Raw genomic sequence first — 25958 nt, 5'->3', positions numbered from 1 at the left:
AGACTGACCAAAATTGTTTATTGATTAGTGATTTTAAGGACGTTTGTTGACTCATGGTAGATAATAAAGAGCGGTGCTTGGATTTGGATTTGACATTGTCAATATTTTATTCTTCTTGTCTAGAGCAGCAGACACTTGGTTTGTGTGGTATGAATACAATTTAGGAGAAACTCAAGGTATATAAAAATTCAGGGAGTCCTTCCGCCTCGGACGGTCCAGATTGTTTTGTTTTTCTGAATGATGGTAACCAGATCTGGACAGTCATGGGTGTGATTAAAATAAGCTTCCAGCCAGTCTTCTTACACAATGCTTGTTCTGTCAAGGAAAAGGGAAAACAAGTTAGATATTGATCATGTCTTTTAAGAAAGGAAACTTGAGGAAATAATGTCAAGTGCAAAAAGAAGAAAAAGCACAAAATGAACCAGCACTTACAAGGTAAAGCATTTCTGAGTTGTAATAACCTGGTTGCAAGTGCTTGAATTTGGACCGTTATAACATGGTGTTCTAGAGCAGTAATTGTTAAAAACTACTTTAGTTATGCAAAAAACTTAGGCCCATATTTTTATCAGTGTTATGTTTCAACTAAATCAATTAACTAGTCTCTGATTTGTTGACTCTCCATTGTGTAATTGTAGTACAGTCAGAAATATAGAGTTTACAGGTGGAAGGAAATGCTTATACACTTACATAAAAATGCTCTTTTTCTACATAACCCATCTCAAGGAGTTAATGTTTTATGGTTAATATAAATATCTCTTAATTAGGAACAATATTAATTATAACTACAGCAAAAAAGGGAAGCTGCTAATTTTTTAAGAACACAATATCAATAAAGCCTTATATATTAAGGAGGGAACAGGTATATACCTTGAATGCTCCATTCAGACAGACATGATATGCTTAACAAAAGCTGTAAGGGTAATAAAGACAATTTAGAGTTAGAAAACAGTCAAATTTAATAAAAGAGAGGTTTAGAAATTTAGCTCAATCCTAATTAGCTGTAGCAGTAGAGTTCATTTTCTTAAGTTCTGTATTACCCGCAATTCTTAATACTGGATTTATGACCTTTGCCCTGATTTTGTCAATTTAATTTTCTGAATAAGTGGTACATTTACATGGTTAAAATTTTTTTTGAGAGACAGGGTCTTACTATACTGCCCAGGCTGGACTCAAACTCCTGAGCTAAGTGATCCTCTCGCCTCAGCCTCCCAAGTAGCTGGTACTACAGGTGCCCACCATGGTGCTCGGCTACAGTTAAAATTTTTTCTTTAAAGCATAAAAGGGTATATAACCCACAAAAAAGTTTTTCACCACTGTCTTCCAGCCACCTGGTTCACCTCTTTATAGCTAAGTTAACAGAGCTGTTTACACATATATAAGAACACATAAATGTATGTTTCTAAAAACTTTTTTTGTAGAAATAATGGTATACTCTATACACTGCTTTACACTTGCTTTTCTCAATAATTTATCTTGGAGATATTACTATAACTGTATACAAGAGTGTCCTTATTTTTTAGGACTGCAGAGAATTTCCTCATGCAGGTGTATCAGAATTTATTTGACACATTGTACATCGATGGACATCGACTTGTTCAAATATTCATTATGAATAGCACAGTAATGAATAACCACGTATATATGGTCATTTCACTTGAGTGCAAGTATATCTAGAGACTAAGTCTCTTGAAGTATATTTACTGCAATTAATAGTACCCTACTATCACCTAGGGGTTTTAAAAATGTACATTCCCATCAGTAATGTATGAGATTGCCTGTTTCTGTATACCCTCCTCAATGTAAACTGTGGCCAAACTTTTAATCTTTGGCAATCAGCTGATTGAAAAATGATACTTCTGGGTAGTTTTAATTTGCATTTCTTTTATTACTGCTGTAGTTTGTCATATTTATATTTATTTCCTTTTCTGTGAATTGTCTGTTCATGTAGTTGCTAAAGTTTTTATGGGATGGGATCTCTTATTAATTTATAGTAAGTGGTTCTTTCTTTTTCTAGGGATTTTAGCTCTTTCTGATATTGATTGCAAATATCTTTTTTTCCTCGGGTTTGCTATTTGACTTTTGACTTTGCTTCTGGTGGCTTTTGCCATACAGGTTTTTAAAAAATTATGTGGTTAAATTTATCAAAATGTTCAATGTTTCTGGGTTTTGTGTCACTGTTAGGAAGAACTCACCACTTTAAAGTTACAAAATAATTCTTCCATGATTTTTATGCTTTTTATGTTTTTGGCTTCTACATTTAAATTTTTGACCAATTTGAAATTTATCCTGGTATAAGATTCAGATTTGACTTTATTTTCTAGATGACTATCCACTTGTTCAAACAATGTTTATTAAATTATTATTCTATGTAATATATTTGTGGCAATATCCAAATGTGAAAAATATTTACAGGAATAAAAGAGAAGTTTAATCAAGATTATCAGTGAAGATATGCCTGGCTAGGTACTTTGCTTTTTTTCTCTTCCCACCTCCTCCCTCCCCTCCTCTCTTTTCCTTTTCTCTTTGATGTTTTTCCTCTCCTTTTTTTTCTTACTTTTTTCTAAGTTGTGGGTCTTTATAAGCCTGTATTTACATCAAAGCTATCAACACAGCTTTATTGAAATGTGGCTAGATTAGTCCTCTTTGGAGATAGACATATTTTTCAATTTTAGTGGAAATTATTATTTGCAAATTATATTATACAACTATATTTTGCATCTTTGTATTGTGTAGTACATTGCTTTCACACCCTCTGGGTGAAGCTGTTGTAAATTTGTAGTAGGAAATAACCAATTTAAGAAAGAAGACTAGACAAGGAGAAGAATTAAGTTTTAGCAACAGCCCTGCCATTAATGATTTGACCTTCACAAAGTAACTAAACCTCTTTGGCCCTCAGTTTCTTCATTTTAATAATTGCTTGATATTAGTAAATGACTTTGAGATCTTTTCAATTTTAATATTCTATTAAATTTGATTCTGACATAAACCCTGTCTATCTCCCACGGATGTTTTGAAGCTCTAACAAGAAAATACATGTGAAAACACATGTTAAGCTGTAAAACAATGCACAGTCTTGCTAAAATATACTGAAAAAAATCTTATTTGTATATTCAAATCCTCATAGGGTATCTTTTTGAGTTAATATGCAATTGATGGAAATAGGTATGTCAATAAGAAAGGAAGAGGAAAAGAAGTTAAGTTCAAACAGAGTCCATCATCCACCCGATCAGTTAAGAGTTGCTATAACCACCAGTGCATGTTGCTTGTACCTTCATAGTTGATGCAGCCATTGGAGTCTTCTTGACCCTTCATCAGGGCTTCCACTTCTTCCTCTTTCATCTTTTCACCTGGTGAAACAAAACTCTTCTTTCAGAAAGAAGATCACATGGTATTTTCAAAATTCCACCATAGGTCAGGGACTCCTGGAGACTATGACTAAACTCTTCTGGTATAGGAATTGTGCCCTTCCTATTCCTCTAGCACTTAGTAGATTCTCAACAAACTGTGTTTGAATGAATTAATTAAATGCACATTATTGCTAGTCATACAAACTATATCCTATAAGAACTACAAAGCTTTACTTTACTTATTCATTACCAATATTTTGTGTTACCATTTCCCCAAAATAAACTCACCGCCACTGAGGCGAATTCATTTTTCCTTTGTAGTTTTTCCTTCTACTTATTTTCATTATAATATGATTCTCCTGTCATGTTCTTTCCTATATATTTTGTCTTACTAAGTGCACTGGAATAAATTCTCCTTACCCAGGGTGGCTAGAACGTGGCGGAGTTCAGCACCCATGACTGTGCCATTGCCTTCCTTGTCAAACACACGCAGACCCTCAACAAAATCTTCATAGGTGCCCTGGTCCTTGTTGTTGGAAATTGCTTGCATCATGGGCAGAAATTGTTCGAACTCAATTTTCTTGGCATTCATCTCTATAAGAAATTGCAATTTTGAGAGTTATTAGCTACTATAATACCATCTCTGAGTCACAAATTAAACTTGAAAGTTTATTCTAGATGATCTGAAAAATTTTCACACAGCTTCAATTTCAGCTGATAAATTGCTAAAAATGACAAAAAATACAGTACTAGATAATAGCATGAGATCTGGAGTTCCAGTGCCTGAGCTTTTATCCACAATCTACCCTTTACAACTATATGAGAATGGGCAAGTTTGTTAACTTCTTTGTGCTTCAAATTTTCATGTGTAAAACAGGGATACATCATAGTGCTATAGTGAGAATCAAATGAGCTAATAATGTATGCAAAATTTATTTTAATACCTAGGACAAACTGAGTGCTTAATAAGTATAAGTCACTATTTTATTGGTATCGCTCATCTAATATTTCCCCAAAATACTAGAGAAATAATAGAAAAGTATACTGAGATATTAATACAACAAAACCATTAGCATATAAATATAGAACAACTTAACTGAAATTTAGTTTATAATCCACCTTTGTCCCCAGCTTTTGTAGGGCCTTCAATTTCTTTAAACTTTAAGTAATTTAAAAAAGAAGCTTATGAGGAGACTGTGTGTGCCAAATATTATGAAATTTCCTGACTTCTTTGTGATTTAGAGGCCTGGAGATGATAGGATTTTTTTTAGTATCTTCTGAAAAGGTAAATCTTATTAATGGGAAAAGTATAAATAGACTATCCAGATGTATGCAAATGGTAAAGTTATATACTCACAAAATCAAGATTTCCTTTTACTATTCTTTCTTCATAGACTAGGAATCTACATTTCTATTTACATCTAATGTCTATCACATGTCATTTCCATTTCTACATTAAGGTTACATTGAGTAATATTAAAAAGATTAAATCTGAGTACTGAATAAAAGAGCATTTATTTATTAATTCCATAAAAGATGGATGTTTGGTAAGTTAGAAAATGCCATTTCAAAATAAGCGTTGGCCCATGGTAACCTCACTTTATCTCATTATTTCAGCTAATTTCTGCATAATTTAACAGGAAATTTTCTTCCAAAGGAAATGAAATCTGAAGAATATCCCAGGAGACTGATTTTGAGGTAAGTTTCTTGAAATCAAGTTCCACGCCCCCCCTTTTTTTTGACAAAGAATAGTCTCCAAAGCATTTTCAGTTATCAAGGAAAAAAAAAAAGATTATTTGCCCTCCCCCTTCCTCTTTTTCCAAATGGCAAAGATAAACATCTCACATACCTACTTGAAAAAACTTCAGTTTTGTGTCTTGTCTTTTATAAAAATTATCTTTAATTGCCATAATAATTGTACATCTTTATGGGGTACAGTGTGATATTTGGATACATGTATACAATGTGTAATGATCACATCAGGATAATTAGCATATCCGTCACCTCAAACAGTTATGGTTTCTTTGTGTTGGGAACATTCAAGATCCATTCTTTTAGCGATTTGAAAATATACAACAAATTGTTATTCATTATATCACCCTATAACACTAGAAAACACTAGAACTTATTCTTCCTAACTAGTTGTACTTTTGTATTTGTTAACTAACTCATGGCTCCCCCTCCCCCTCTGCCCTTCCCCACCTTTAGTAACTACTATTCTACGCTATACTTCCATGAGTTCAGCTTTTTTAGCTTCTGCGTATGAGTGGGAACATGCGGTATTTACTTTCTGTGCCTGGTTTATTTCACTTAAGATGATGTCCTCCAAGTTCATCCACGTGGCAACAAATGACAGAATTTTGTTCTTTTTTATGGCCAAATAGTATTTTACTGTGTATATATACCACATTTTCTTTATCCATTCATCACTTAGGTTGATTCTATATCTTAGCTATCACGAATAGTGCTGCAATAAGCATGAGATGGAAGATATTTCTTTGCAATATTGATTTCCTTTCCTTTGGATAGATACCCAAGAGTGGGAATGCTGGATCATATGGTAGTTCTATTTTTAGTTTTTTGAAGAAACTCCATACTGTTCTCCATAATTTATATTACATAATTTACATTACCACCAATAGTATATGAGTTCCCTTCTCTTTGCATCCTCATGAGCATTTGTTATTTTTTGTCATTTTGATAATTCCCATTCTAACTGGGGTAAAATGATATCTCATCATAGTTTTTTTTTTTTTTTTTTGAGACAGAGTCTCATTTTGCTGTCTGGGCTAGAGTGAGTGCCGTGGCATCAGCCTAGCTCACAGCAACCTCAAACTCCTGGGCTCAAGCGATCCTCCTGCCTCAGCCTCCCAAGTAGCTGGGACTACAGGCATGTGCCACCATGCCCGGCTAATTTTTTCTATACATATTTTTAGTTGTTCAGATAATTTTTATTTCTATTTTTAGTAGAGATGGGGGGGGGCTCTCGCTCAGGCTGGTCTTGAACTCCTGACCTCGAGCGATCCACCCGTCTTGGCCTCCCAGAGTGTTAGGATTACAGGCGTGAGCCATGGTGCCTGGCCTATTTCCTCATTTTTAAATCAGATTATGGGGTATTTTTTGCTGTTGAGCTCTTTGAGTTTCTTGTATGTTCTGGATATTATTCCCTTGTCAGATGAATGGTTTGCACATGTCTTTTGTTTAGAGTGGCATTTTCCAATAGACTATTATGCTTTTCCATGAACCACTGGGGTTAAAATTAATTTCCTTGTTCCAGACTAATAACTGGATTTCTGTATTGAGTAAATGACTTTTGCAATCTTTCCACTTACATATCTCACTGATTTTTGTCCCAGGATTTACCTTGGGGGACTGAATATAAATTTTGGCTTAGGATTTTAAAGATTTTTTTTATAATTCTTTAGAAATAGAAAAATACTCTTATTAAGATGTCATATTGTCTATTCTTAATTAAAATAGCTGGGTTTATTTTAAGATGGCCCTGGAAGCAGGGTGTCAAAGGAAAGAACACAAGGTAGACAGCATGTATTTTTCAGTTGCTTGAAAACACTGAAATTTCATTTCCACAGCTTTTATCAGGGATTTTTCTCTAGAAGTGTGCCATTGTAATTTACTCAGAATTGTTTATAAAGTGCATTGTGTTTTAGTCATATTTAACATTTTTGTCAAAATGTTTAAAAAAATTTCTCTGAACATTTGAAATCTGAAAAAGTGTAAAGATTTGGATATTATTTCATTTCATTAGCCTTTATATTATGAACATTAGGTAAGATGATGTTAGCATTAGATATTATTTTCTTTCATTAGCATGACATTTTATCATGCTTGGAAATTCTCAGAGTAAGGTTAACTTATTTTATGAGGGAAAAAGCTGAGACTTTAGATAGCCAAAAGGCACACTTACCACAATCAAGGGTAAAATAAGCCCTATGATGTGAAACTTATTTCTCAAATCTCTCTCACACACAAGCACGCACGCACGTGCACGCACGCTCACGCACATACTTCCCTAAATGTCCACTCTTCTTGAAAAAAACTGATGAAATTACCTTCATTGCTGGGATTTCCCAGAACTTTCTTGACCTCTGCATTGGTGGGATTTGTGCCCAGGGCCCGAAGGACATCACCGACCTGGCTTAAGGTGATCTTGCTTTCACCTGTTCGGTCAAACAGGAGGAATGCCTCCTTGAATTCTGCAAGAAGCAAAAAGCATTAGGGTGTGTTTTCTTCCTCAGACCTATTAGTTGACCCTAATTCCATCAAGGATTCTTTTCAAATTCTTGTCTCTTTTACGACTCTTGCCAACCGCTCCAGCTGTTATCTTTGGACTCTCTCTTCCTGTCTCAAACTATCATTGGCAAATCCTTTTGGCATTTATTTTTGGTATTATTTGAAAGCGGCATTTCCAACTTTGTCATATATTATTGACAGATATGGTAATTGGAAATCCTAGTCATATTTATTCATATGTCCCTCATCTGCCTGGGAAGCAGGACTGGGTTAAGAAACTCTGAGGCCTTGAGAAATCTTAATAATCCTTCATATAGTTAACAAGACTAATGACATTTCAAGAAATTTTCAATCAGAGTTGTGGTATGTGAGGTTGACCCAAACTTCTCCAATTATACAGAAAAATTCCTTCTTGAGGTACAAATTTCCTAGGCTCTTCCCTTAATTAGTTTTCTCCAAGAACAACTTCATTTTTCAGAAAAAGTTTAGAAAGGCAAGAAAAACCTGTACATTCTATAGTATAATAACCACTTCAATATGTGACTCTAGCAGGCTCCTAGTATAATCAATTCAGAGGAGAAATACTTGCTCGGATTTGTTACTATGATAAACTCTTTAAACTTTACTCTTTTTTTTCAGATAATACACATGATAACATGTTATATTAGCTTTAGAATTTAAGTATGCATTTTTAATTAAAATTGTATGGAGATAATTGTAAATTCACATGCAGTTGTAAGAAATGATATAGAGAGATCTCTTGTATACTCTGTCCAGTTTCCCCCAGTGGTAACATTTTGCAAAATTATTGTATATTATCACAACCGGGATATTCACATTGATAGATTCCATCAATTTTATTCCTATTTCTCCAATTTACTTATACTCATTTGTGTGTATTGTGTATGTATTAAATACATATTTAAGTGTTGCCTATTCTTATTATAATTATCCTATCGATTGATTACTTTCCCTAAATTTTGTCCTTTTTTCACAGAACTGGTTTTGCCTTTCAAAATTATAATGACAAAGAATTTAGAGGGGTACAAAAAAGACAGGAAAGTATGCTACTCTGGATTTTGGGGCCAGTAAAGCCATTTTAGTTGAAACTTTTAAACTTAACTAGATGAAATTTTCTAGAAAACCCAAAGATACTGATGGCAACTTGTAACAACACTCAAACAACCATTTGTGAATGAACTGGTAGAGGTGAAAACATTCTTGTTTGGCTGTCAATAGTCTCAGATCAAAAGATGCTGTCCAGATAAATTACTCAGCAAAATACTGTATCATATTAACCACCACTTCCTAATTTAAGATTGCACCAGACATTATATTCACAATATAAGACTGTGTTACCATTCTTTGCTAAAATTGCCCCCTCAAATTCTATGCAATTTGACTATAACAGATCATTTCCTTAAGGTAAAAAAAAACATGCTTGCAGGCACTATGGAGTCATCAGTCAAATATTATTTTTCATCTTTCTAAGGGACATGTGAAACTGAACTATTCTTGTTACTGGCTCCAGGCTTTCATGCACAGGCTGCTCAGAGGGCTCACTATTACCCTGGTCAGGTGCCAAGGTAGAAATAGGGTTTTATGGGCTGTAATCGAATCACTCTTCTGACATTAACACTTTTGGTGATTTAAAAGCAGAGCCCAGAAAGATACTGTTTTTCTTACCCCAGATTTTTTAACCTACAATAAGTTATTCTCTTGAAGAATTTAGAATAAGATGGGCAAATTACTTACCAGGAGCTGGCTACCTGTTTCTGTAAATAAAATTTGGTTGGAATACAGCAATGCCCACTCCCTTATGTATTGTCTGTGGCTGCTTTCACACCTCAGTGACAGAGTGGAGTTGTTTTTACAAAGACTATGCTGCCAGCAAAGCCTAACATTTTTACTATGTGGCCCTTTAAAAAAAAGTTTGTTGACCTGGGTCTATAACAGTACTGTTCTTGAACTTGGTAATGATGGAGGTGTTTTCACTCTGGACTGCCCCAAAAGGTAGCTACTCACTGTTGCTCTTGAACACTAAAATGTGACGAGTGCAACAGAGGAAATAGATTTTTAAATTTATTTTTTTAATTAATTAATATTTAAATAGCCACATGTGCCTAATTGTCTACTCTACTGGACAGCACAGGACTTAGACTTTTAGAATTCTATACTTTTCTGGTTGTTTTTTTTTTTTGTTTGTTTCCTTTCCTTCAATGCTGTGATACATTCAAATAGAGCAACCGTGAGTAAAATTCTTTAATCATTAAACAAGGAAATAAACTAAAGAAGTCTTTCATTTCTGAAAGTAGACGATTTCTATTTAATTTAAAATGCTTACATTTGTTTCCCTGACCCAGAGAAAACCAGTCCACTACACCCATGCTTGCTGAGCTTCTGTATCTAAAATCTATTTCACATGTGGAGTAACAGGTTTAATGTTCAACAGTAAGTCCTTCTGCCCCTGCAAGTGTTTTTGTCTTCCATTGCTTGGTCCAACTATAATTTGGCAGTCGCAATGACACTGTAAATTAGATATTTCAGAGGACTGGAATGCAGTAGCTGATAATGTAGCAGCATCAGTAGTTAAAAATGCATTACAAATCAAACAAATTATAGTAGAATAACTGCCTTTTTTTGATTAAAAATAGTCCTTCAGGCCGGGCGCAGTGGCTCACGCCTGTAATCCTAGCACTCTGGGAGGCAGAGGTGGGAGGATTACTCAAGGTCAAGAGTTTGAGACCAGCCTGAGGAAGAGCGAGACCCATCTCTACTAAAAAGAGAAAGAAATTATCTGGACAACTAAAAATATATAGAAAAAATCATCTGGGCATGGTGGTGCATGCCTGTAGTCCCAGCTACTCGGGAGGCTGAGGCAGTAGGATTGCTTGAGCCTGGGAGTTTGAGGTTGCTGTGAGCTAGGCTGATGCCACGGCACTCACTCTAGCCCGGGCAACAGAGAGAGACTCTGTCTCAAAAAAAATAAAAAATAAAAATAAAAAAATAGTCCTTCATAGTATAATTTCAAAAGATCTTGAGTTATGAGTCATCAAATCATTGAATCTGTCTACATGAGGCCATCAACCATGATGTAGATACATGAGTCTGTACTACAGCAAATATCCTTTTTTTCTTAATTGATGTCCAAACATAAAATATTTCAGACACCGAAACAGACTGAAGAATGTGGAATTTTTTAGGTAGACAACTGAGTATTTGAATAGGTACTTATTAATCACCTATAATTATTTATATCTTCTATATCATGATATATACATACTTATTATGACCAATATTCTAACATAAACAATATCATATAACAAAATTTTTCTCCTCCTTACTTCTATCGATGTATTTGTGTCTCAGTTCATTTAGATACGTGACACTATCACTCCATAGAACATTCTTCCCTGTACTTTGTAATGAAAACATCAGGATCCTGTGGGGTGTGGAATCTGTTGAATCCAAAGGCCCAAAGGGGAAACAGTTGAAGTATTAGGAAAACTATTGAGATTCTCTTGACTCTTAACAGAGTTTGGAGTCTCCTAGCTAGTACCTGTTTTTATGAGTAGATAGTAATCTACTCTACTAATCTACTACTACTCTACCACTCATCTAATCTACTAACTAATTTAAACTAATACTAGATTTTGATCCTATCACTAATTCTTTGGGTCCTTGAGTAACTCCTATCACCACTCGGAGAGTGTCTCCTGCATCTCTAAGGAGGGGCTGGACCAGGAGACATCTAATATTCCTTACACAGAATTTATCTAATGTAAGGAACATTAGATATGATAAATTACTCCTTTATGTTTGTCTCTGAATTCACTTTTATTCTGGAACTCACTATGGTGCTCATGGAAATTATGTCAATTTGGTAACTGGGCAGTTATATAATCAATTTTATTTTCCAAATTGAACAATTCAGACTTGTCAGATCTCTCTTTAGGGATTTGATTAGCAAATTTGCCATCTAAACTCTACATCCTTTTTAGGTATTACCTATTATATCAAATTAGTTTTATTTAGACATCAGTGAATATAGGACCTGTTTTGTGGTGTTTATCTTTTGTTTGTTAAATCTTTGATTACTGATTATAAGCAAGAGTTTCAGGTTGAGCTAATTTATATTTAGAGGGACTGAGAGCAATTTATATTTAGAGTGGCAACACCAGTGGAGATAATTAGGAAGTGCTAATCTCATCCCAAGGGAGTTGGTTTTCTCATATGCCATCTTTATGAGTGTACACATTTAAGGTCTATAGCTTTTAAACTTACCATCCTGCTGTTCCTTAGAGAACTCGATCTGTTAGAAAGAAATTAATCACAAAGAATGTTTTAACCAAACAAAAATGTTCTGATTTTTTGTTTGTCCAGCTCATTCCCCGAGTAATCTTCAAAGTAAGCTCCAAAAATCAGCCTACTTTTCAGAATTCAGGCAGAGCTTGGACACTAACAGGTTGAGCCACAAAGTAACATGCCTTGAAGATAAGTGATATTTCAGAAACTGGGCAGTTGTGTGCTTACATCTGTAGTAGAAAAGCTCAATTCACTTACCAGCAATCTGGTCAGCACTGAAGGACTGCAGTGGCGATGGAGAGAGAGAAAAAAGAAACAACTAGTACTTTTTCAAATGCATTGACAGAAGAATGAGTGCTCTCTGCTCTGAGATTTTTAGGAAATCATGTAGGTATTTTGGCATAAGAAGATTGCCTTAGGGTACTTTTGAATCTAGGAACGTAAAAAGCTATTGCAAAAGATAATTAGAAAACATCTCCCTGTGTCTTAATAAATGATTTAACAAATGCTAAATTAAATACTTTCTGGAACAATATAATAATTTATGGTATATTTAAGATATGTCTAATAAGACATACTGTATTAAAAAGTATAGCTACACTACATTAAAAAGGCTACCTTAAGTCTTTCTGCTGTTTAGCCAATATTAGTTTAGAAAACTCAATGCACTGAAAGCAGTTTACTTAATTTTAGCTATCAGCATCAATGGATTGTATTTTGAGGTATAATATTTTGCTGCAGTTGCAGTTTTTCCTAAATTTACATATAATAAAACGTGGTATAGCAAGAATTGGTGAAGCGTAAAGTACGGCTTTTGGGAATAAGATGTATTTTTCCAGTTGGCATAACAGCTCTAATTAATCTCTTCTATCCTCAACACACCTCAACAAAAACCAAAAGTAGATTCTAAAGACTCATACTGAATATGTTCTCTCTTTAATTCTATTTTTTGTCTGCCTTTCTTCTCAATAAGATCATATCTGCTATCTATGTCCTCCTACAAATGACAAAGAGTTTTTTTGTAGGACCCACCATGATGGACTTGCTGGGCTGCAGAACAGCTGGGAAGCTGAAGAGTGAGTTCGGGCTGCTCCGGTCCCTGAGTGGGGTCCTCCCTTGCTGAGGCTTGCTTTTATTTCTGGGCAAGCGGTGACCTCACAACTAGCATCGGGTTTCAGAGAGAAGTTGCCACTCCCCTTGGAGAGTTTTTTAGCTTTCTTAGGGCAAAGGGAAAGATGGATCTGTACCCTGGGGGCTATTTTTAGGTAACCAGAACCCAGGAGTAGACGGCCATAGTGAGACTGAAGCCTGTCAGTACTTTTATGGTCTTCATCTTTGAGATGTTCCCTTGGAGCGTCTTCCTTTAAGAAGCTTCTTATCTGTTCAGTGGCAAGAGCAGCTTCGAATTTCTTTATGGTCTTGGGCTGGACCCTTCTGTTAATGCATTATGGACTTTGCAAACTTCTAGTCAGCAAGTTTTGGTAGTAATGGAACTTTTTGGATGGGACTGGTTTGGAGTTTCAAATGGCAACTGCCAAAGAAGGCCTCTGAAGCTGTCTTTAAAGTTCAGAGGACTTGAAAAGGCCATGCATGTTTTACGTGTTGCTTAGGGTGCACCAAAGGACAATCCAGTCTGGTCTTGCAATCTCCATTTAAAGACCATCAGTCCAAGTTGTATTCTCAGGAGTAAATCAAGATGGGAATGGTTTTGATTTCCATTTCTCACCATTCTCCCTAAGTCTTCTGACATTAGGTCTGGGAATTTCTGACATTTTCCTCTTTCACTGTTATTTTTTTCATGGCTGAGTAGGGATATATTTTGAATTTCAGAAGTTCTTCTAGGCAGGATCAGATCATTTTTGTATTATTTTTCTCTCATTCTATACCTGTTCTTTTAAAATTTTGCATAAGTTCTTACTAGAATGTGCTGATTCTGTTTCTGCCTTGGCAAACACTTTGTGGCTCGGTCTCTAGAAACCAAAAGAACCCAAAGCAGGGCTTGTGGAATGCAAGGTTGTATTTGAGAATTTTAAAGTTATATAAGGGATTGACTAGAAATGGGTTTTCATGGCAGCTTATCTGAAAATATGGGACAACTCTCTTCCTAAAATGGTACTGGGAAAAGTGGTACTGGAAAAGACCAGTCTTAGGATGTCCACTGACGTTCAGACAAAATGTTTATCAGTTTTCTACATATTTAAAGTAGCTCACAGGCAAAAAATATGTTGGAGATGAATTGGAACTTGAGTACTGCTTCAGCAACTGTTTTTAAGGGGGATGAACACAAAAAGCAGGAAGTCTCCCTTACTAGTGAGGTATATACTTTGTAGCTTCCTCTCAAACCATTCCAGATGAAATCAACATTTAAATGCATATTTAAAAGCACCCTAAGTTTACAAGTAGTGGAAAAAAAAAGAAACCTCCTTGGGTCTTAAGTCTCAAAATGAGAACTGAAAAATATGATTTTTAAATTATTAGTACCCATGTAAATGCATACTTTCATAAATAGAATGACATTTTGAAAGGTTATTGGGAAATGGAGATTAATAGAAAAATTAAAAATGCTTTGAATCATTGGGGGAAATAATAGAAGGGAGGGACAAAGGCGGTAAACTTTGATAATTGTGGAATTTGAAATCTCATAATTTTTGATACACAAATTAAAGCATTAGAGTAGAGCATGTTTTCTTTGTGTTCTTCTTTAGTTTTGTAATTGTATTTATGTAATGGTGTCATTAAATTTGAATTGCCCTATGATTATTATTGACAACTAGCATATATCTTTAGTGGAGCTAATAACTATAAATAATGCAAAATTTACCATCAACATTGCCCTACTGGGCACAATCATTTTTATATTTCATACTTTTTTTCAAGTAGAAAAATGTGTCCTTGTTGACATATAAAATATGGTTAATTTGTGTAAAATCCAGGTAAACTGGAAAGTGAGTTCAAAACTGTATTTATGTTATGAATAAGTGATTCCTTCTTAACTACTTGGGCATCATGTAAAGTGTTATTATTATTAAAATAGAAGCAGTAAAGTGGTGGGCAGTTGTCAAACTATTTCACCCTAGTCTTTCTCGATAGCTTTATCACAGAGAATGGGAGCTTAGATTTTTTTTTGCACTTATTGAGAATCAAAATAAATACTTGGGCACTTTATGCGACATTAGGGAAGGCTAGAGTATAGCCTAATCTAGAAAGTAAACTGTAGTTTAAAAGTTAGAATACCTAGATTCTGTGTACATAGGATAAGTGGGAAATGCAATTTATTCTCTGGTACACTTTTACTAAAGACAAACCTCTCTTCCATAACATCTCTTCCCTGGTGTTATAATGATGAGGTAATCAGCCCTCTGAACAAAGGCATGGTGTGAACGTCTGCTGATTTTGGCCTCAGTTTGCAATGTCATCATTTGGTTTGTTTTAAAAATTGGATTTAAGTCTCTTCTGTCTGGAATGTTCTCTTCTCATCTTTTCTGATTGCTCCTCTTCAGAGATTAAATATTCTTCAAAGCCCTGATAAAAGCTCCTCCTCTTGAAAGAAACGTCCTCTCTCTGTTCTACCCAGCGCTTTCTCCCACTGCAAGTTGTTGAACCTTCCTGATTGTGAACTTCTGGGAAGCGCAGGCCATTCCTGACAGCCCTCTATTCCTGATGTGGACGCAGGTAGGGGCTGCCCCTACCTCTCTCGCTAGAGTGCTGCTCCTGCCTTATTCTTAGGTTTTATTCCCCATAACTCTATAGAATATCTGGCTTATATTATAGATGCTCAATAGATTTTCATTAAATTAAAATCACTAGAACATATGTATACTAAGCTTCTCCTTCAAATATAAGCTCCTCTAGAATATTATGTACCCTGAGGAAAAGACTCCCTCTGTTCCTTCAAAGAGCTCATCTTCTAGAGGAGGGGCATGCATGCTCCTTCAGTGCTGTGTCTCTGGCACCTAGAACTGCCGAGCTCATAGTAGCCACGCTTATTTCCAATTATTGATGTATGCACCATTATATTTCTAATACTTTCTCTTAGATTTTATGTAAATGTTTGTTATCTGGACTTCTAATTTGCCAACCCCTGATTTGCTTTTAAAAAATGTTTTTTTATTTTTGAGACAGAGTCTTGCTCTGTTGTCCCAGGTAGAATGCAGTGGCACCATCATAGCTCACTGCAACCTCAAACTCCTGGGCTCAAGTCCCTCCCGAGTAGCTGGGACTATAGGTGTGTGCCATGATACCCAGCTAATTTTTCTATTTTTAGCAAAGATGGGGTCTATCTCTTGCTTAGGTTAGTCTCAAACGCCTGAGCTCAAGTGATCCTCCTGCCTCAGACTCCCAGAGTGCTAGGATTACAGGTGTGAGCCACCGTGCCCAGCCTTGAAGGCTCTTTTTAATCCTAGCATACATGCTTATCTCAGAATGTTAGAGTAAAATAGCTACATTCCACACTTTTTATGATTCTTGTGCTATCCTTTGGTATGTAGTAGGCTGCAACATACTGCTACTACTAAAAAGAATTTTTATTGCAATGTTTACAGATTCTTCTTCACTTCTAAAAGCATCTTTCTAATAGTACTTATGAGGTTTGGTTTACCAATGTAAAGACAAGATAGTTTCTGGTATATAGAAAAAATTAATTTATAGGAAAAATATTAAAATACAGTTAATTAAACAGGCTTACAATTGATGTTAAACTTTAGTACAGTAAAAGAAGAGCTATAATAAAGATGGTCTGAGAGATATATAATCTTGAATAGTGGCGGAAAACACCCTAGGAAAGAACATGGACCACAGTCTTCAAAGAATGTCATCACCACTGCAAGATACAATGGGACTGATGACTGGTAAGGCTGAGTGAAGAAGCTAATCTACCCAAGGCCAGTTTTCAATCAAGAGACCATTGTTGTGTGCTCCGTGATTTAATGACTGGCAAAGAGGCTAAAGACCTGGATATATATGTATAAACCCTTAGGAGAAACATAACTTAATTTTGACCCAATCTTAGAGTTTCTAGACCCACCAAAAATGGCAGAGGAAGCACTATTTTGGAACTCTTTAGGTTTTGTGCTTCAGAATGACTCACTTAAGTCAAAGAATCAAAGAAAATAAATATATTTCCTTTGTATTTTTGACCTCAAAAAAGGATATTATTAGGCTGGTTACTCTAATATGATATGAGCAGGGGAAATGAAGAGTAATAAGAGTACAGTACCAGCCCAAGGTCTCTAACATAAGGGAGATTAGATGGTTAGATTGCATAAGGTGATCTGAACTGAGACAAAATGTATAGTTCTGTGCTCAAGAGGCCTAGACTAGTCAACTGAATTCAGCCACATGAAAGCAAAGCCTCAATTATTAAAATAACACAATGTAGACCAACAAGAATTAAGAGAGGTCTAAGTGAGTTGCAATAAAAATTTAAGAATGTGACCCAGTTCTACACTTTTACATTTTTCTCATCAGCTTTCTCATGATTAATAATTGATAAAGAAATTTAAGATTTCTTGAGAGTTGTACTTTTTCTTTTGTGCATTTGTTTGCGTGTGATTTCTTAAAAATTTAAATTTTATTTTTATTCATTTCTTTGTTTTCAATTTTAAAACATGAGCATTAGAAAGATTCTTTGTGTGTGTGTTTTAGTTTGTTTTCTTTAACTCTGGCCCTTCGATAGTACAAATTAATTTTTAATAAAACTGTAATGTCAATCATTTGCAATATTAATCCATTTGCAGTGTGACTATAAAATCAGGAGCAAATAAAAAATTATTTGAAACCTTTTCTTCTACAATTCTTATAGTTTCATGCCTTAGGTTTAAGTCTGTTACCCTATCACTAAATATGAGTACCACATGTCCTCTTTCAAATATCTATGCTGCAACAAAAAACGAACAGGTGGAATGGGAAAATTCTTTTTGTGTGCTTTTTCCTGCTTATGTGGAATAGAAGTTCCTTTTGTGAAGATGGATATATAAATAGTGGCATGAAGTCTCTCATTCTGGAGACTTCAAGTCTTTTGTTGTGATATAAAGAGAACAAATCTGGGAATTTTGTTTTGCCTTTCTTATAACATATCATGTGCCTTTTAATTAAATAACTTCTCTTGTATAGGTTATAGTTTCCTTGATATAAAATATTATATTGCATGATTTCTAGAGTTGCTTATGGTTTTACAATGTTGTGAATTTTCTGTCTTTTCATCAGTATACTTACTTTTTTTAATGGAAAAGGGCAGGGTGCCTAAAAATTGAATAGATAATATTACTTTGAAGTAGTGTAGACAAAGAGGAGTTAAACATGTTATAATTTCATAACACCATGTTCAAGTCAGTTGGATTTTTTATAAACAAGAGACAGTATACTGTTGGGCATTTTATAGGGACTTAGATACAGGGGAAGGAAGAATATAAAGTCAACAAGATGTGGATTTATCTTTCTCTGGCTTCAGTTCACTATTATTAACTCATGACCAGTATAGCCAGGATTTATTATCCATACAATTTAAATTTTAAGTAGTATAATTGAACCCATTATTAATTTTATATTACATTTTTTGCCCTCCAAATGCTGATTTGGGATGAGAAAGAAACTGTAGAAGTTTATGTGAGAAACAAACTATAGATGATCTTATTTTCCTATGAAAAGTATTTTGGTCTGAAGAGAAGCAGAAAAAAATGTAGTCTCAGCAGACTAAATATAATCCCTTCCACCATGAGTCAGATGGTGCTTAATACTGGGTAATTATGGAATGAGTTCTAAAGACAACTTGCCAGGGGGTTCATTTGCAGCACTAAAATGTCGAGAGCTAAATTTGGCACTGTCACTTTGTGGTCTCCTTGTCTTGCAAAGATTTTATTTTTTTAAAAAACTTCAAAGTGCCGTTAACTATTAATTGCTGAACATGATCTCTTTTTTTCCAAATTGCATTTTACTTTGCAAAGACATCATTCTGTTACATATAATTCAAAATATAATTCTGGAGAGAGTTACAAAAATGCCTTTTAATAGTTTCTCACTCCATTCCACCTGTTCTCTTCTGTTACAACATAGATATTTGAAAGAGGAAATGTGATATTCATACCTAGTGATAGTCTCAAATAACTTTGGATTTGCTCCTAAGGTTATATTCCCACTTCAAATGGACTAATATTGCAATTGGTTGACATTACAGTTGTATTAAAAATTAATTTGTATCATTGAAAGGCCAGAGTAAAAGAAAGCAAACTTTTAAAATTATATAAAAACTTAGAAACAACTTACAGATGTTTTCACTCATTCTTTCTAATTAGATATTGACAACATGTATTCTTTTCCTCGTTCTTTTCCTCACACTGGTTAAGATTTTACCATATCATACATGTGGCATTGTATTTCTGCATGTCATTCCAAAGAATATTGTTTGAGATTTCCAGTTTAAATCATGCTGCTTATTTGTAAATAAAATAGAGATCTCATAGCCTTCTCAGAATATTAGCCTGATGACAAAATTTGAAGGTTAGGCTTGATACGTGCATGTGTTTAATTAAACAAAAACAAAAGTATTTGAAAATTCGATCAGTTTCATTACAGTTAACAGTATTTTTTAATATCCATTTTCTGTTTACAACTTTTTACAGAAAGCTAGAACAAAGTGACTAGGCGTCTTTCTAGGTTCCTGATATTTCACCCTTCTTCTATAAAAGAGAACACCCAACTTGTTAGCAGTAGGTGCTAAAATAGGAGAAAGCTGTGGAGAAGAGAATAGCAGTTAACTGCCAAGGTCAAAAGTCTTGGTGAACTTGCCCTGATGCCTGCCTGTCACCCCATCTTCTGGCTGCACAGGACGGTGCAGGGCAATATAAGAACCTCTCTACCTCACACCCTTAAGAGTTCAGAAGGCTCCTTTTTACATTCTTAGAAACAGCAACGTATTACTGTTTACAAATGGGAGGTACCCTTGAAAACAGTTGTCACAGGATTTGGCCTGCTAAGTTAAATCCTAGCGCCAATACTTAACTAGTTATTTGATCAGGTACATAGCATGTAAACTTGTTTAGGCTCAATTTCTTTACTTGCAAAATGAGGATTAAAAGCAACCTCAGTGTAAATGTTGTGAGAATTAAATAAGATAACATGGCACAAGTAAATTAACAATGCATGTTGGTTGTTATTATGACAAAGACCTTAAGTTTTCAGAGTTTTTGTGGAGCATGACTTCATTTGATTTTCTCAGAAATTCTCCTAAGTGGGACTGGGTTTATATTAGCCTTTAGAAATGAGAAAAAAGATTTTATTTATTAACACAAACCATCCTATACCTAGGCCAAAACAAGGCAATATTACAATGCATACAAAAGTATCTGTTTCCACTGAATACCCAATAGTAAATATTATAGATGTATTTGGGAACACTAGATTTCCACCACATACATTAAATTTAAAGTTTGCATATTCCCAAGCATGTTGTCAATTGTTGCTGTAAGATTTGTCATTTGATAGAGTTTCCGTCAATGCATTCTGTACCTTTACCGCTTTTTGTACTATCGCCCGCAGTATCCAGTCAGGGATGACCTGATTGAGTGGTGAATACAAGGAGAATTAAAATTTAAACAATACAGTGAGAAACATGATTCAAAGTCCCATTACCTCACAGCAATCCTAACATTTCAGTTAATGCATGCATCGTGCAAAAAAAATTCTCTTACACGTTGAAGATCTTTTAAAATCTAGGTACATGGTTATCTCATTATTTACATCCATTATTTCACCTGGTTGCAGTTTAGGGCAACTAGTGTTCATTCTTGTGTTTGCACCCACAACCATACTCTTAGTAGGTTTTAATTCCTGTAATTGTGATTCTGTCAGGCAGTGTTCTTTTAGCTTGGGCATTGTTGTTGGAAACATCAGCTCTCTCAAGGCAAAGAGCACTTAGAACCACCAAGGACAGTAACTTTAATGTTGAAATATCAACATTACTTTGTTTTTGAAAAGGGTACTCATAGAAAATCCATGGGGATTGAACATCAAGTAAGCGTTCCCTCAGAGAGTATCAAAGGTTTTATGTCAGAACAACTGATGAAATGTTCCAAGCAAATAACCAACAAAAGAGGAAATCAGATTGGAAAGCTCATTTAAGAAATTGATAAAAACTAATTAATAATATACAAGATTGTTCAAGGTTTATGAAGAGTCAAATAAATGGCTATTAAGTGTGGTATATTGTAACATGAAACAGGTATTTGTTGGGAATACTATCGAGAGATTAAATTTTACTATTGGTGACTGTAGTACTACACAAAGACAGTTAAACTACAGAATTACTCAAAGTCTAAAGGGCAGCTAGATTTCCAATCTTATAGAATTTATGAAACAATGTTTATAATTCAATTAAGTTTTGTTCTTTGTCGAGTTTTCAGAAAGTTAATGAACACATATAACAGCTCTATTAATTTCTTTAAAGTTCATTTCCTCTGCTTGAAAAAAGTTTATAACTTATATGAGGTAATATATCTAGACACATCATTAAGTGATTAAAAGAATCACAATATGAAATGTTTTAATGTACGTTTTAATTAGGCCTGTTACCTACTGGGATGAAATTAAATTTTATAAAATTCTCAAGTTGCATCACATTCTTTGGCTATGCTAGGATACCTCTAAATATGCACTGATTTATTTCATAGTAATGAATGCAAAGCATTGAAGACATTTAAATTCTTCTACAAAAATGTGTTAGTTTCAATTCTTTTTTTCTCTTTCTATTAAGAATGTCTCCTCTGAATGAAAGATAAAGGTTAATTTCCTCCTGTTTCTTCAAAATTCATTTCACTTCTCCTTTTTGATTTGTGTCCTTTATCAGAATCCATCACATCTCTTGTTCTGCAGTGAAATAATGAAGATGGAGCATACCCCACCCTTACAGAGACTCTCCAGGAGTATTTCCTTCTTTTGCTTAGTTGTACTAACTCGTACTAGCATTAATTCAACAAATAAATGGAAGGATAAACCAATTTTCAAGATTCTGAAAAGTGTCACTTCTCTGCTGACTATGAAAAAATCATAGGCTTAATTTCTGGGTTTAAAAAGTGATGTTTTGTCTTTTCTTGGAGATCTCTCATCTGTCAAACTAAATTTTTATTTATGTACTTATTCTTACATAGTTCCTTAGGGAAGAAAATTAATGCCTATTTTCATTAGTGGGGTACTTCTTTTTCTTTTTAAATCAAGAAGGTACATTTTTTTCTTTCCAGAAGCTTGTAATACCATGTACAAAGAGATGACATTGTTTTATACATCACAATAAATGTAAAAAGGAATATTTTTGACATTGATTCATATCTCTCCTGTTACTATAGAGTGAAGAATTAAAGAATAGGGACAATCAGAATCACTATAGTGGCTGTGACCACACTTACTGTATAATGTAGTCAGTGTGCATTTATAAAGATACATTAACTGGGATTGCTGGAGATGAAAAATTTGCTTTCCTCTTAATGAATTGTATGCATGCAGTTTTCAAGGTAGAGACATTTATCAGACTATCTGACATGCATTTCTCCTTCTAAATGGATATTCATTAAGAATAGTTCTTAACCAATATTAGATTCTATGACCCACTTTTTCAAATATGACTTCAGGTAACTACAAAGTAAAGGTTAAATATTTGTGATAATCTACTTTTATTTTTTAAACATAAACTTTCAGGTTTAACTGGAATGCTGTAAAATTATGAATATATCTAATTTCATCACACTTATCTAAAGGTGATATAATTCAATATTTATTTCAAGGATATAAATATTGAATTACATATATATTTAATATAAATTTATAATTACACTAAAATAGTCAATGGAATGTTTGTTTAGAGGTCAGTATCATAGTTGCAAGGAAACAATGGCAAGTTAGCAAAATTAAGATTTACTATGTGTAAATCTTTTTGGCTTTTGGCTTAAGTGAAAAGATCACCTCATGAGCACTTTCACTCATTAGTTTTCTATATAAGGCAGGGTTTCTTAGATGAAGATTTTCAAACTGTCTTTTGGACCAATCAGAACCAAGTGGATGAAGAGACAGTGCACATTTGATGGGTTACATCACTGAGAGGTAACAGGCACACTCATTCCGTTATTTTTCCAAGAGTGAATAATCTTTGGCAGATGAGAACTTTGATCACAGCAAAGTGTTGACACAAAAATCAATCACATTCTCCTTAGTTCAAGATCAGTATGCAAAAGCTCAAAGACATAAGCTAAAAGCCATATAAACAGCAAGTTTTACAATTTTTTTGGTTAGTTTCATTTAGAAGCAACTCACAAATTCTGAATTAAATACTGTGTATAAATAAACAAGATGACAGTTATAGTCGCTGAAACACTTGAGTGAGTAATTTTCTGCACTGAGATCTCATTTAGTGTTGTATCAAATTTTATTAAGCAAAGCTGAAAGGGGAATTAACTTGAATTGCCAAAAATCTTCTTTTTCAGATGAAATAAGGCAGCTGTCAAATACATTCAGGACAACTGGGCCATCAGCTGTTTTTAAACTTCTGGAAACAAATAGGGGCTAAAACTTTCCTTTTGATGTAATTGTAAGGTAAGAGATTCAGTTTTCACAGGGATTTTGTTAAAAAAAAACAAAAACAAAATACTGGTTAAAATATTTGTAAATGCAACACTTTCATACTTACACACTTTCCCCCTAAATTGCACTTGGACAATTTAGGGGAAAATGGAAATTAGAGAATAAAAAATAGAGCAAGTACAGGCTCCACATATGCTACCATATTCTAATAATTTCTGAAATTATATTCTAGAGTTTATTCTTTTTAAGTAGGATTCTTTTCTTCCAAAATATACTAGTTCTCTGAGTAATGTCATTCCTCTTAATGAAAAATATTCCCCTTTGCAAGTTCCTAGAGCTCCCTGCTGTTGTAAGATGTTTCAGTGACCAAACAATTCACTCATTTAGTTACCTTAATGGAAGAGAGGTCAATTTTTTCCTCTTTGGGTTTGGCTGGGGCAGGTGCAGGTGCCGGTGCCGGTGCCGGGGCAGGGGCTGGGGCAGCAGCAGGTTTCTTCACATCCTTCTTTGGTGCCATTTTGTTTAAAGGGATGGGTTAAAAAAAGAAGAAGCTCCTCCAAAAGAACCTGTCAAAATGGTTCTTGATTCGGTTGATCCACAGCCCAGTGTCTTGAAGGTGGACCCAGAGTGCTACATGGTATAAGGGCATGCATATATATTTCACTTAGTGCCTAATAGAATCTTGACACATGCGGCTGGATTGGACAGTTTGCTAGTCAAGGGGGATGGCATTTCAGCACAGACTATAAATGGAATCTAAAGGGTCAGGGCTTCATCAATTTTTTTAAACTCCCTTTGCTTTTTTTTTTTCACCTCCATATATAAAGGAGAAAGAAGTATGGCAAAGCCAGCTTCAGATCCTTTGGTGACAGTAAGGTAGATTGACTGTACTTTTTCTTGGTAGAATTATAGTTCTGCTGAAGTTGTAGATCTTTTTTTTCCTCCATGCCTAAGAAACTTTACTGGAGGATTCAATTTCAACCTGGAATTTTGGCAGGGACTATCACCAACTTTCACCCAGCCCCTTTGCTCATGCTCCTCCCTCCTTGCCATAATTTGCAAGAAAATGTTGGTCAGCAAAGAGGTAATGGTGTTTAAAAATAAAAAGCAGACGTATAAGGAAAGCCCATCAAGTCTTAAAGTGGTTTCCCTTCTAGGGAGCATAAACTCTGGTGTGCTCTCTCTCCCTCTCTCTTTTAATTGTGGTGAACTCTATGCTAAAGAAAAATAATTCAAAACTACATCTTATAATTTAATTTTCTTTGTATAATTTAATGAAGAATATCCAATGGGATGGAAATGTAGCAAGATTTACCTATTTGCAAAACAACTTTTCTAATAGTAAAGTAGCTTTCAATGAAAGTAGATACTTATACATCGTACTTTCTATATGGTGAAAATCTAATTATTTATTTATCATTTAAATCTTTTATTCATACTAGGGAAATAAAATACATTTTTAAAGAGATAAAGAGAGAAAAAGACTTTAATTATCAATACTGTGCAAGTTTTGGTAAGTAACATGAAAGTTTTTCCTTTTCTGTCCTTGGCTTTCTCAGTTTGCAAGGCTAGACTCATATTAAGAAGTATAAGATAACCAGCGGACCCTTTATAACTTTGTAAGTGGCAAATTCTGCTCAGAGAGGGTGTTGCAATTAGTAATCAGTTATTGCCAAGTACTACCCTCACTTCTGTTGTTTTAACTTGTGAGATATTTAGTTAATGAATAGTTATTAATTAGTAAAAAAAAAATCCCAATAGTTTGGGATATTAAAAGAGCATATTTATACATTACATATGTAAAAGTATATATACACACATACACATAAAGTGTGTATATATGCACACATACACACATATACATATATGTGTAAATATATATTATATATGCAAACTATTAAATATAGTTGTATTTAAAGATACAGATTTATTAGCCACTTTCTTTTGGTCTGATGTAAAAGTCATTCCCCAACTTGGAGAAGGTCACTGTTCCTCTTTGTATATTACAACTAAGAGAGATTAAAACTCTCATATCAGCAATAATTCACCTATGTCACAATAGACCCACAGTTAATCAGTCTCTTATTTCATGTAGTGGCCTGCACTACTGAATTATTTCATCCATATATGTTCAGGAAAAACTTTTTTATTAGCTCCTGCCCATGTTGCCTCATACCAAGGACTCAATCATTCTCTAAACTTAGCTGCTGATACCCGTCTCTTACATACAAGATAGTCATAAGATTTTGAACATATTTCATATTTAAATAATTAAAGTTCAAAAATAAAAGTATGTTTATAATAGAAACACTTCTTTTTATAAATAGCAGAAATTTGCCTGCAAGTTTGTTTTCCTTTGGATTATCAAAGGATAGATTGGGGTTTTCTGCAATTGCTGAGAGATGAGTATGGTCTTGCTTTAACTCACAGCCTGTATCAATACTTTGCTGCACATGCAGAAATCCCCTAAAATCTATGATAAGGTTAACAGGT

General features: G+C 34.4%; 1 protein-coding gene across 2 annotated transcripts; it reads right to left on the bottom strand.

Annotated features, from left to right (window-relative positions):
- MYL1 (myosin light chain 1) lies at positions 1-24113 on the bottom strand. Of its 2 annotated transcripts, none has more exons than XM_045558821.1 (7): positions 23857-24113; positions 11883-11910; positions 7418-7561; positions 3768-3941; positions 3270-3347; positions 868-910; positions 1-315 (listed from the first exon to the last, which is right to left on the bottom strand). In XM_045558821.1, the coding sequence occupies exons 1-6, from the start codon at positions 23980-23982 to the stop codon at positions 882-884; spliced, it is 579 nt and encodes a 192-aa protein (XP_045414777.1). In that variant the 5' UTR covers positions 23983-24113; the 3' UTR covers positions 1-315; positions 868-881. The 2 variants fall into 2 exon arrangements, with proteins under 2 accessions (XP_045414777.1, XP_045414778.1); XM_045558822.1 differs by lacking the exons at positions 11883-11910; positions 23857-24113 and adding exons at positions 12162-12186; positions 12936-13008.
- Positions 24114-25958: the final 1845 nt, after the last annotated feature.

This window comes from Lemur catta, chromosome 8, assembly GCF_020740605.2.
Source record: "Lemur catta isolate mLemCat1 chromosome 8, mLemCat1.pri, whole genome shotgun sequence".
Lineage (NCBI taxonomy): Eukaryota > Metazoa > Chordata > Mammalia > Primates > Lemuridae > Lemur > Lemur catta.
Note: the sequence above shows the minus strand (reverse complement) of the source record. Positions and strands in the feature narration are given on the sequence as shown.